Below are 12,341 nucleotides of genomic sequence, written 5' to 3'. Positions count from 1 at the left end.
ACCTGAGTCTCTCCTCTGGGCATCATGAAAGTGTAAAGTTCCATCTTAATCCAGTAGTTGACTGGATGTGAATTCATGGATCCACTGAAGCATTTTATAAATGATATGAAGTCTATGATTAACATTAGCAATTATTGATTAAGATTAAATGTGACAATTTTCAGCTACTTGGTCCCTTTTAAACTAACCCACTTAAATAAAGTGATCTGAATTAAATTGATATGAATGGATCACATGTTTGAAAACATTTTTTAAAAAATCTAAAAATATCTATATGTATATATATATACTATAAATAGAGGTCAGTTGATCTGAAGTATTGTGTGTGTGTGTGTGTGTCTCTGTGTGTGTGTGTGTATGCAGAAATGTATTCTGTGATGTAGCATTAGCAGACAGACTGGATCCTCCAGTAGCCTGTAGCCTGAGAAAAAACAAGATGACGAGCACTATATTTAAATAAGTGCTAGGTAACTCCACCTCTGTTTGAACACTGACTGTGTAGGTAACTGTGTGTATGTGTGTGTATAGCAGGTGTGGTGGCTGCTGCAGGCCGAGGTAGACACACTTTAAGAAGTATAAGATGACAGACTGAAGCTGAAGCAGCGCACTAAGCCAAATATCAACAGCCGACTGAACAAAAGAAGAAGAAATGATTTTGAAACAGTAGAAGAGAAAACGCGTGGACAGACTCTTCATACACTAAGGTACAGATGCTGCTACTTTTCTCTTTTCTATCAGGATCATGTGGTTGTGTGTCTGTCAGGGAAAACTACACTGTCACAACCCAGTTGAGAAGTGTCCCTGTTTGTTTGCACCGCAGCCATGTGAGCTCTTGTTTGGTTTGTGGTTCAGACCCAAAGAACACGATGAGCACTATCTTTCTTTACTTTCTCTTTCTTCTGTCTTCCCCATTCCCATTTTATGTCTTACCTTATCTTTCCTTATTGTGTCTTCCCTTTGCCATCCCTCCATTCTCTCTATTTTTTTATTGTATTATTATTCATATATGTTAACTATCCCATTTTTCTTTCCTCTCTTAATTCATTAGTTTTTCATATCTGTGCCTCTCTGACATCCTTCCTTCCCCTTTTCAGCTTTCTTTTGTTGCTCTGTTTCTCTCTTCCACTTCCTTTTTTCCACTCTTATACTCTCATCTCCTCTTTGTTCCATCCCTCCCTTTGTAGTATTACTTTGTTCTCAGCATTCACCTCCATCAGTAGGTGTACAGTTTTCCAGTGTGGGTGACTGATAGCTGACTTTGATAGATTGATTTGGCGTCCGTGGTTCATGCGCTATGATAAACTGCAGTGCCACTTTAGACGTCACTGAAACGTCCAGAGTGTGTTCAGATTAGAAAATCAAAACTTAGACTTAGACTTAGACGGACTAATGTTCCACAAGGGAAATTGCTTGGTCATAGTAGCTTAATTGTTACAAAAAGATGAGCTGTCATACAGTCAAACACACTGTGTATAAGTTTCCAGGCAACCACATTTGGTGTCTACGGGACAATGGATGAACACATGAAACTGTTGCACTGCACACTTCACTGCTTCCAAACTTCAACATGCAGTGGAATTTTAGCTACACATATGCACTGTGCAGGGAGCTCTTGTAGAATCTTATGGCCTCAGGAAGCCTACATCCACAGAAGATCTGTGGTTAGTTCTCCAAGATGTTTGGAACAACCTACCAGCTGAGTTCCTCCAAAAACTGTGAGCTAGTGTACCTAGAGGAATTGATGGGTGGTCACACCAAATACTGATTAGAATTAGATTTCTCTTCTGTTCATTCACTGCATTTTGTTATTTGGTGAAAATAAACTATTAACACTTCCAATTTTTGAAAGTTTTTTTTAGTATACACCCTTTTTCCCCACTCCTGCCTAAAACCTTTGCGCAGAACTATATAGATACACAGTATATGTCAACAATAGTACTTTATAAGTGCATTGTCTGAATGTCAACACGGTGACATTTAGACAAGTTTTACAAGTTATATAAAAAGATTGAGACTGAAATTTTAATATTAAGTTGTAATGCGTGTCTGGCAGCAAACATGAATCAAGACACACTGATAAAGAACTAGCTTGTCATTGTTTTTTTATTATTATTTTTTTTTTTAGCTTCTTTTGTCGTGTGTCATGGGATCATTTCCAATGTGTCCGGTCACATTAACCAACAGGTCCACGGGGACTGAGGCTGCAACATAGCAGCTCACAACGTCCTCTTGGTGATGACCAGAGTGCTTGGGCCTGGAACCTCTGCTATGTTTGGTCAGGAACCAAGTCATAGCCTTCACTCTCATTACTTTCTGCCAAGTTACAGCATGACTATGATTATCTAATCTGACAGAGAGACCAATCTGTCAGGTACAAAGACCTGAATGTCTTTGTCAGTGCCTAAATGTTGTGTATGTAGAGATTTTAACACAATGTCTTTTCTGGTTCAGGGAGACAGAATAGGAAGTGCACTATCTGTCATGACCACTTTCACAGTTTGATTAGACTGAGGCCTGCATCCTGCCCAAGTCTATTTCTGATGGACTGTTGATGCAGGGTTTTCCTCTGATTACAGTGAAAACAAGCTGGGTGTAGATGGAGGGAGGAGGCGTTTCCTCTCTGTGATCAAACAGTTTGAGGGGTTGCTTTTTGGAAAACTCTGCTTGAGTCGCTATGTTCCCTTCCTTCCTCCCTGTTCTCCAAACCAAATCTCTGTCGTTCTGAGAGCTACAGAACGGTCTTAGCCACGGTCTTAGCCAGCCGTCTGGTTGGAGCAAGCAGGGATGTCGACGTTTCTTTAAAAGTCATCAGAAGTGAGTTAAATGTCTTATTTACAGCATGAATCTGTGGGGCCTTCCTTTATCCTCAACAAATACCATTGGTTTTAGTGCTTAGGTTTTTATTGAGGAAATGGTTTGCAAACGGAATACAGAGACGAGAAAAGCTAGCGGGACTGGGCTTTACAGCAAGTTAATGAGGAGCTCACCAGACACAGAACTGCTTGTAGCAACCTCCCAAAGTTTGCTTGGGCAAGCAAATGCCACGCTGAGGTATGGCTACAGCTATGAGGCTTATTTATTAAATATATGAGACAACATTTGCGTTAGACACAGCATTAGGGTGATGCCACTGCTGACATCATGGGAAATTATAGATCCAGTGGTTCTGGAGCTTCACCCATGGTAGGGACCATTCATATTGTAATCCATTATGTACATGTAAATGTGATGTAACTAGTGATTTTCATCTGTTTGTTGGACTGCTCGTCAGTGGCATCTACTGACCACCATTGTTCTCAAGAACAAAAAGCAATAAACAAACAAAACAGATGAATATGTAGCACAGAGGCTTTGAAAAGTGGCGAGGACAGTTGTGAAACAGGACCTCACCGGTCGCTTCATATGAGTGGATGAGTGAAGCAATGGGCCGTCCTTAGCTACATTACCTATCATGATCTACTGTTTTCTAAGGGTGTTGATGTCAAATACAAACACACAGAACCATACAGCAATTACATGCAAAGCAACAAAAGAGGCAAAGTACTTTTAAACTAAATCAACTTTCACCTAAGCTAAATTAAGTAATCTCTAATACTGTATTGTGGATACAGCTAGCTGCTTAAGCTACTTACACATGGTCATGGACTATTCTGTCCAATATATGGAAGATGGAAGTTAGATATAGTATGACTCTATTGTTAAATGTTTAAAATAAATAAATAAATACTAAATTAAGATGCTGATTGTGCCCATGAGGCCAAACATTTCACAATGTTAGTAAGAAGTACAGAAATGATGATGCTATTCATGTCATTATAGCAGGTGTAGAATGAAGTGGTCAGAGGAAAGAAAGGGCTTGCATGTACAGATGAGGAGCAAAGCTTCTAGCTTCAGGATTCACTTCCCTTAGCATCACAGAGTAGAAACACAGTCCCACATATATTATAAATATTTCAGAGGAACAATAATGACAAAGTCCTCATTCCTCCAGGCTTTGTCCCAGACAGCACCCTACTAGAAAGTTTCACCATCAGTAAAACTTTGTTCGTATGCAGCAATGCAATAAAGTTATTCTTCATCCGCTACCACCATCTCTTTCATTTATGCTGCACTTGATGGTGAATTGCGCAACTGGCTATGTCTTCCACAGCCCTATTCAGTTTCTGATAAAGGCTCTTGAAAAGTCCTATTGTACAGCTTCAAGTATTCCAGGAACTATCCCTCTATCGATATACAGTACATACACATACAGTATATACTGGTAATGGCTAACCAACTGGACGTAGTAGTAGTGGTGGACAAACCACAAAGAGGTTTGGGGTGATACATGTAGCAATCTGTAGTGGTACCAACATCAGGGATAAGGACATGACTGTAAAAGTACCAAATGTAACAGCAATGATTACATTGTAGTAGATTTCCAGAATGACTTAGAAACAAAACTTAAAAAACATAGAAACAAAAGTTCACCTGGTGTCTCAAACCTGAAGAAAAGCTGTTAGTTTTAATTGAATTATAATTAATAATCATTTATTGTTTCACCTTGATACTGGGAGTTAAAATAACTTATTCGGTTACATTATCCATTGAAGAAAACTCATTTTATCTTCTCAAATGAACTCACAATTCCTCAAGGACTTGTATTTCCAGGCTATGATTTAACACCTTGTTTGTTCAAAAATGTGACATTAATTTTATTTTATTTACTTTGTGATGCATTCCTGGTAGTGAAATAGTTTGTAAAATCCACCCATTTATTATGCTTGTGTTACCAATATTGTTGCTGTATATACAGTAGTTTACTTTGTATAGCCTTGTTTCAAAGATATAGTTTTATAGTAACAGTAATATATAGAAAACATATTGAATTTAATTTGATTTTAAACACTGTAATGACTATTGGTGTTAAAGAGAAGAAATATGTTCACATAACTAAATGGGGCTGGATTGTTTTACAGTGTCACACTGACAAATCAGGAACCAAAATAATAGAGTTCTGGACGCCTCAGTAACCAGATAAAAGGAAAAAAGGGAATGGTTGATTTGGGGTGTATAAGGTTGTTAATAGTTAAATACCTGCTACCATCTCTGTCCTACACTGTCATTTGTTATCATCTGTTGGCTTCTGAACAAAATGTAAAGCTAACTGGAGTACTGTGGAGAACTGGAGAACTCAAATATGTTTCCCGTCTCTCCAAACTTAGATATGTAAAATATATTTTTGCTTTCCCAAAACACCAGCCATGGCTTCCACGTCAAGCAAAACGTGGAAAAAAAAGTGACAACATCCTTGAAAAGCTGAGGACATTTTCTGTGAGGAGTTGTTTTTCTCAGTGAAGATTACTTTCTGAAATGTGGTTTAAGTTGGGAGCTATGTCATTTATCATGAAGGTTCGCTCATTTGGGTGTGCGCACAGGGGTGTATCGGAGGTGCATTGTTTCCAGGCTCGTTAACAAATGGTTTCCTTCAGGAGAGAAGCACAGAAACTTTTTGAGGAGTGCTGTTATCAGAGCGTATCAGACTAGTCAATGTGCTACTGCTATTTGTTCATGGCGGAGACCTTTAGGTGGAATTCCACTCAGTCACGACAGCCAAGTTTAATGAGTCTCAGTGTTTGATTTTATACGTCATTGCAAACTTCCAAGGAGATAGGAGTTTTCACCGACATGGTTTTTATATATGTTGTGTATACGTTATGTGTGTTTTTTTTAAAACCTTCCAAAACCATGACCCATAACAGTATGGCAATGACAAGAGATTCTTTCTATAGATCCTCCTAAACAATTTGGTCAATTGGTCGGTTCTTGCATGTATGACTGCGGTTACCCATTCACAGAGTAAACTAACAACAGGCTAACTGGACATGGACACACTGTCTCAAACATATGTTTTCTGATTTTAGCAAACAAGTGGGTAAGTTTGAGTACCAATATGTAGAAAGACGCAATATAAATACAAGACCACATACTATTTACCACCAATGGTTGCCAGTTCAGTACCTTTGCATGTATAGGCAACTGCTTTAATGCAAAATAGTTCTCAATCATCACACTAAGTTCATGGTTTCAGGTGCAATAAATCCAGAAAGAGCTGTGGTTGATAATATGCATTGGCCAGTGCGCATAGTATATGTGCAATTCTTATATCATACTGAATATCATACTATTAACTCACTATTTAAATGACTTATGTTAGTCGCTTATACAGTAGTTGCCATTTTCTCTTTCACAGTAGCAAAATAGTCAATTCCTCTATCATGAATCAGAGTAGAATCAGAGAACCTTTATTTGTCCCACAAATTTGGGAAATTACAGGAAAAAAAGTGTGGGAACATTAAAAATCACCTCAGCAACACAGGCACATAATAAATACACTTTACAACATGAAAACTCGGGACTTGCATCGGGGCAGGGGGGTGATGGGGGAGGGGTGAGGGTGCAGGGGTGGGGGAGGTGGTTAATCAGTGCAAACAAACTGCAATCCGTTCTATAGCCAACGACAGCGCATCCCGGCACCGCTCGTCACTGGCGGTAAAAAGCAGCGAAGACGTTGGATGGGGGTAGGGGGTATGATTGCATATCTGTCCATATGTACTGTATGTGTATGTGTAGGCCTGGAGAGCCGGTTTGCCTAGAATCACAATCTTGGTGCCTCAGTCCGGAGACAACCTTGACCGGGTCCCAGACAGAGTAAACTATCAGCAGTTGTCCGTGGGAAGTGGGGGAGTAATGTAAGGGCGTCTCACTGCAATGATCTTCAGGGGAGTTGTTGTTCCAGCAGTGGCCTTTGCCAAGGCCAGTGCTGGAAAAACCAAAACCAATCAACTGCATTCAGAGGTTCTGGCCTTTGTGTTGACTGTCTGGTATACGTGTAAGTGGCTGTCCCTATCTTCTGAATAGGTTACTTACAAAAACACTGCCATAATATGAGAGTCCATGCACAATCGGGCTATTTGACATGAGACTGTTATCAGCATTACTCCATGGAACATGACTTGATGCTGCCTGTCTTTGCTCCTTTGGTGGTGCGTTTCTTCAGTTTGACTTTATTGTTGTTGTTATTGGATTTGATGAAAACAGGAGCGTTGTATTAGACTATGTCACCTCCGTAGCACTGTGCTACTAGTCATGAGGCTCAGGTCCTCATTACAGAAGGAGAATGACTCTAGAATTTTGTGCAAGCATGTACTTTACAAAGTCCTTTCACCAGCAATAAAGTCTCATCAAACATATGTTGTGATGAAAAGTAAAACATACCGCAACCACTAGACACTTAACTGGATCTCTTTTCACATCTCTTTCTCCCAGAATTCATCATTTTCCTCATCATGCCTACCATCCATCCATCTTCTGATCCAGTAACTAGTGCACCACCTTCATCTACATTCGTGGGAACTCACATAAACTTCACAACCACGAATAACACCAACCTTACCAACTACACCCACACTAGTACCAATCTGAACCTAGATGTCAACTTCACAACCACTCACAGACCCACCAGCATCACCCTCACCACCCATGCCTCCACTAACGCCACTGTCGACCCTGCTGTCATCTTCATCAATGGCCTGCTGGACAAGATCCCCTGTAAGTTACCAAGCATCAGCATCACCTAATTCCAGTCCTCTATCCCTACAAACTGTTTATAATTATTCAATCCTGTTCACACTTGCCAAAAAAAAAAAAAACATAATTTCCTGTGTAATAAAGACAATAAATACAGTAGCTTCAAAGGCAAATGCTCTGGAGAGACATGGGTATGAGTATGATAAGACTTATAAATATTAATGATAGATTGTAGTTCTCTTCTTGTGGCTAATGAGGTCTACTGTTTCAAATTTTACACACTGACAACCTCACACCCGTGTTCTTTCAGAAAAGTTCTGCATACACGGCCCAATAAATTTCCTGCCTAACTTACCTCTTGCAGTGCCTCGATGGGCGATCTACTCCATCTTTTCGAGTGGCGGCCTGCTGATTCTGCTCTGCATTTTGTGTATATGCATCAAGTGTTGCTGCAAAGGGAAGAAGAAAAGGCACCAGAAGAATGAGCAGATCAATCTGAAGGGAGTGGATGGAAAAACAACCACAGCTCTGGTGAGTGTCACAGGCCCTGAGATGCCAATCTGAGTCCAGTTCCAGGAAGGGTAAAATTCAAAGTTGAGCAAGTAAGGTTATGAAAAATTATTTTTGTTCAACCAGTTAACCTTTTTCAATTTTTATATCTAGTTTATTATATGTCATGAGCTTTATTTGGTAACTCAATATTCACTTCACTATTGCTGAAGTCTACAGTTCATAAAGTTAAAGGCTAAAGTACAGTATTAGAGCCCTGTTTGGTGTTTTTATTTACTTGAGTTGTCTAAGATGCGTTCTGTGCTCCTCTCACAGGTTCAGCCAGATGTGAGTGACGTTGACTACGGTTCGACCAAAAAGCAGAGAGGAAAGCTGCTCTACTCTCTCGATTATAATGCTGCTCTGTCCACGGTGATTAAACCTGTGACCAGTTATTCACAGTGCAAACATTTAAACCATTGATGTGGCACCTTACTTCTGTTAAGATGTTGTTTATTGTTTATTCTGTTCATTGGTCAAAAACTGACACTTCTATAACCCAGAAACCAGTTCTCCTTTAACTCACAACAAACTTAAGAATCAATACCTGTCTGTTTTTTACAGCTCACAGTGGGGATCAAACAAGCTAATGGCCTGAAGGCCATGGACATAGGAGGAAGTTCAGACCCATATGTCAAAGTCTACATCTGTCCTGACAAGACCAAAACATGTGAGACCAAAGTGTTCAGGAAGACACTCAACCCTATCTTCAATGAGCAATTCACCTTCCAGGTAAGGAGCAGTTGGTTAAAGCCCATGAAATCTCATGAAAGCAGACTGTAGCTGCGAATTTGTTGCTCCCGATCTGAAGTATCTAACTCTTTCCCATTGGACCTAATATGCCATACACCTCATATATGAGTTAGGCCCAGCTATGGTTTGAGAAAGGTGCTTTCTTGACTTCCTCTTAGATCTAACAACCAAATCCCCCAAACAGGAACAGATGCTTCTAATTCTAAACTAATATGTTTCTAGCTATCCAAGTCCACCCTCTTGAAGTCGACAGTGGTGATGAAGGTTTTCGACTTTGACCGATTCTCCAAACACGAAATCATCGGCGAGCTCAGGGTGCAACTCTGCGACGTTGACTGGAACCATGTCATCGAGGAGTGGCAAGACTTGGCCGAGCCTGCCAAGTTTGAGGTCATCTTTTTTCAATTAACTATTCATATGTTTTTTTTGTCAATTGCATGATTCTAGTTGTTCGCCAACCTCAATTGGCCATTCAAAGAACTGCAGCCATCGTTATTTTCCATTTTGCAGCCCTGGAGGTTGCCACTCGTCCTGAGGACCTACTAAAGTGACAGTGAATGAGAAGGATACATGGAACCAATGAACATATTGTTAAGATTTCGGTGTAACTTTGTGTCCCATAGGAAGAAAACCTAGGGGAGATATGCCTCTCCCTGCGCTATGTCCCCACTGCCAGCAAACTGACGGTGGTGATCCTGGAAGCGAAAAACCTGAAAAGCATGGACATTGGAGGAAGCTCAGGTCAGACTAAAAATGTATCTCATACATCCTAAAAAGATATCCCAAGAGTTACCTCAGGGCTACAAAATGATTGCTGTTTCAAAACACATTTAACAGCATAGTGATCATTTTACCTGTACAGTGGCAGCAGTAACAACAGAAACAGTAGAGATTAAAGGGAAGGTCCTTACAAAAATGTAGAATTTAATAGATATAGAAGCTAGTTAGTATCGTCATGTGTTACTTTTCTTTAGTTGCTTTGTTCTTACTCCTCCCCTAAATATTGTTAAAGGTAAAACAGACCTTAACTGTATGTATGTTTTAGCTTTGTAGGGCAGAAAAGACTGCATTTTTCTGATACTGTTTAGTTCATTACGTCGATTAAGGAGGAAGAATTTTCTTAAAAAGTTTCAGGTCCCTGAATTTCAAACTCAGATGCAAATTTGCTTCACATTGCTGCTACAACTCCTTTTACTCTTCACACAAGTACAGCTTTTCTTAATTTTGTACAAATTTTGTTTCCTTTCCATCGAAGCATTTTATGCAACAACTGAACCTGCATGTGAAATGAATGAAAGGATAATAGAAATAAATTTGCAGATCACTTGCAATTGTTTCCTGTCTGTGCTTGCAGACCCCTATGTGAAGGTGCAGCTGGCTCTGGACAAGAGGAAGTGGAAGAAAAGGAAGACATCCATTAAAAAGAAGACGCTGAACCCTTATTATAATGAATCTTTCACCTTCGACGTGACTTTTGAGCAAATCCAGGTGAGTTTTGTACGATTAAAAACAAAACTAAATGGACATCAATGTTTGACAAATAATAAAAATAAAAATTAATTGATTAAAAAGGTACATAGCAGTTATTTATGTAATTTGTATTGTAGTGAAATAAATCCTTGTTCGTTAATTGTGAGTGAAAGTACTGACAACATCTTACGATGTAAGAACCTAATGAAGATGCTGTTTCTAAATTACCTCAAGAACATTGATTTGGCTCTGTTGCTATCCGTTTCTATTGTCTTTTCCATGTTATTCAAAATGTGGTCTTTTTTAAAATTATTTTATGATTTTAATGTGATGATGATCAACTTCAAGAATTTCAAATGGAACACAATTCAAGTTGTCTGCTTGAAGAGTGAGAGTCTTGAAGTGAAACCACAAAAAGTTTTAAAAAGTTCAAAAGTTAACAGAGCACCTCATGCTTTAATACACTTTAATGATACAAACACTCACTCTGTGCAGAAAGTGTAGTTTGAGCACCACGTTAGCTGTGCAGCTGCTCTCAGAGTGGTAATAAGTACAATAAGCATAAACACGAGAAAGAAACCGAATAGTACAAAAAATATACAAAATATACAGTATAAATATGCACAGATGTGTGCATCAATAAGTAGAGTGCAAAAATAAAAAACGTGCATTAACAAAGTATGTTTATGCAATGCATGAGACTTAAAATGGGAGGCAGGCTGTGTGGGGGGTTGTGGCTGTCGGTCATCCTTAAGAAACAATTACTGTACATGCAGATATAAACTCAGCAAAACAGACAAAGTGTAAAAAGTACACTTTGACTTGCATTTAGAGCCACAGCTAAAGGCTAGTGGTGGTTTGGAGAACAGAAACAGAGAGAAAGATCACAAATCTCTGGAAGTGAGAAACTCTGGTGCAGTTCAAAGATGCTTTAAAGTTATAGACAGTCTACCAGGAGCTGTCATGGCAGGATCAATCAACAGTGGTAGGACCGCACACACTTGTTTGAACTACTGTTTGCAATAGAAATAAGTACAGTAAATATGTTTTTAAACTAAATGAATCCAACTATCGTGTTGTCTTCAGAGGGTGAACCTGGTGATCTCGGTCTGGGACCACGATGCCGTGACAAGGAACGACCCCATAGGGAAGATCTTCCTGGGCTGCGATGCCATGGGGAACCAGCTGAGGCACTGGGCTGACATGTTGTCCAACCCGCGGCGGCCGGTCGCTCAGTGGCACAGCCTGCTGTTGGCTGAGCAGGTCAACTCCACGCTGCCCCTGAAAAAGAAGATTCCCATTCCCAGCAAACTGATAGAAAACGCTCACCGATGGCATCCAAAATGAAAACTTTCAAATGTACCCAACCCTCTTATATTTTCAGATCTAAACATTCAAAAATGATTTCAAATGTAAAAGCACTTTTCTTCTTGTATAAGCACTTCTTATTCCTCAAACTGAAAATATGTTAAAGCTTGATATAAAGGTTATTAAATATCACATTATTGCATGGCCAAATTGAAATTTATTTCCAACAGCAGTTAATAGAACAATAGGTAGGAAACTCTCAAGATAAAGAACACACATGAACACAACGTAAAAAATGTAGTAAAAAGGCATACAAAAGCTTATAAGGCTTTTGAGAGTATTGTGTCTACCGTTTCATAATACACATCCCATTTGACATCAACATCTATTACCTTTATATTCCAAAATTTATATAAAGGTTTCTCAAATGAGGGTGAACCTTTCTGTTTTTGAAGTGACAAAAACCCAGACATTAGTGGATGCAAGGTTGTTTTTGTTCAGTGTGAAAGTGGAATATACCTTGTATAGTATAGTAGAGGGTTGAATTCATTCCAGTTTATGATGACAACAATATTAACTAATGCAATATCCATCTATCCCTCGGAAGACACATGTGTCCCAGAAAATAAAGTGTGTGCAAATCTTGTCATTGGTCATGTGATACTAGCAAAGTGTGCTAGTGTGGCTACGGC

General features: G+C 39.3%; 1 protein-coding gene across 2 annotated transcripts; it reads left to right on the top strand.

Moving 5' to 3' along the window:
* The first annotated feature begins 516 nt into the window (after positions 1–516).
* syt8 (synaptotagmin VIII) lies at positions 517–12,295 on the top strand. Of its 2 annotated transcripts, none has more exons than XM_047595402.1 (9): positions 517–704; positions 7,309–7,590; positions 7,934–8,100; positions 8,395–8,490; positions 8,683–8,850; positions 9,094–9,261; positions 9,495–9,612; positions 10,226–10,359; positions 11,428–12,295. In XM_047595402.1, exons 2-9 carry the CDS (start codon positions 7,329–7,331, stop codon positions 11,686–11,688), a joined length of 1,374 nt encoding a protein of 457 aa, XP_047451358.1. In that variant the 5' UTR covers positions 517–704; positions 7,309–7,328; the 3' UTR covers positions 11,689–12,295. The 2 variants fall into 2 exon arrangements, with proteins under 2 accessions (XP_047451358.1, XP_047451360.1); XM_047595404.1 differs by lacking the exon at positions 517–704 and adding an exon at positions 2,733–2,814.
* Positions 12,296–12,341: the final 46 nt, after the last annotated feature.

This window comes from Mugil cephalus, chromosome 10 (genome assembly GCF_022458985.1).
Source record: "Mugil cephalus isolate CIBA_MC_2020 chromosome 10, CIBA_Mcephalus_1.1, whole genome shotgun sequence".
NCBI lineage: Eukaryota > Metazoa > Chordata > Actinopteri > Mugiliformes > Mugilidae > Mugil > Mugil cephalus.
The sequence above is the reverse complement of the archived record's forward strand: the minus strand, read 5'-3'. Positions and strand labels throughout refer to the sequence as shown.

Coding starts and splice junctions, on each gene's coding strand:
- syt8 (XM_047595402.1), top strand. CDS start 7,329: ATGCCTACCATCCATCCATCTTCTGATCCAGTAACTAGTGCACCACCT. Junction 7,591..7,933: donor CCTGCTGGACAAGATCCCCT/GTAAGTTACCAA, acceptor TACCTCTTGCAG/TGCCTCGATGGGCGATCTAC. Junction 8,491..8,682: donor ATAATGCTGCTCTGTCCACG/GTGATTAAACCT, acceptor TGTTTTTTACAG/CTCACAGTGGGGATCAAACA.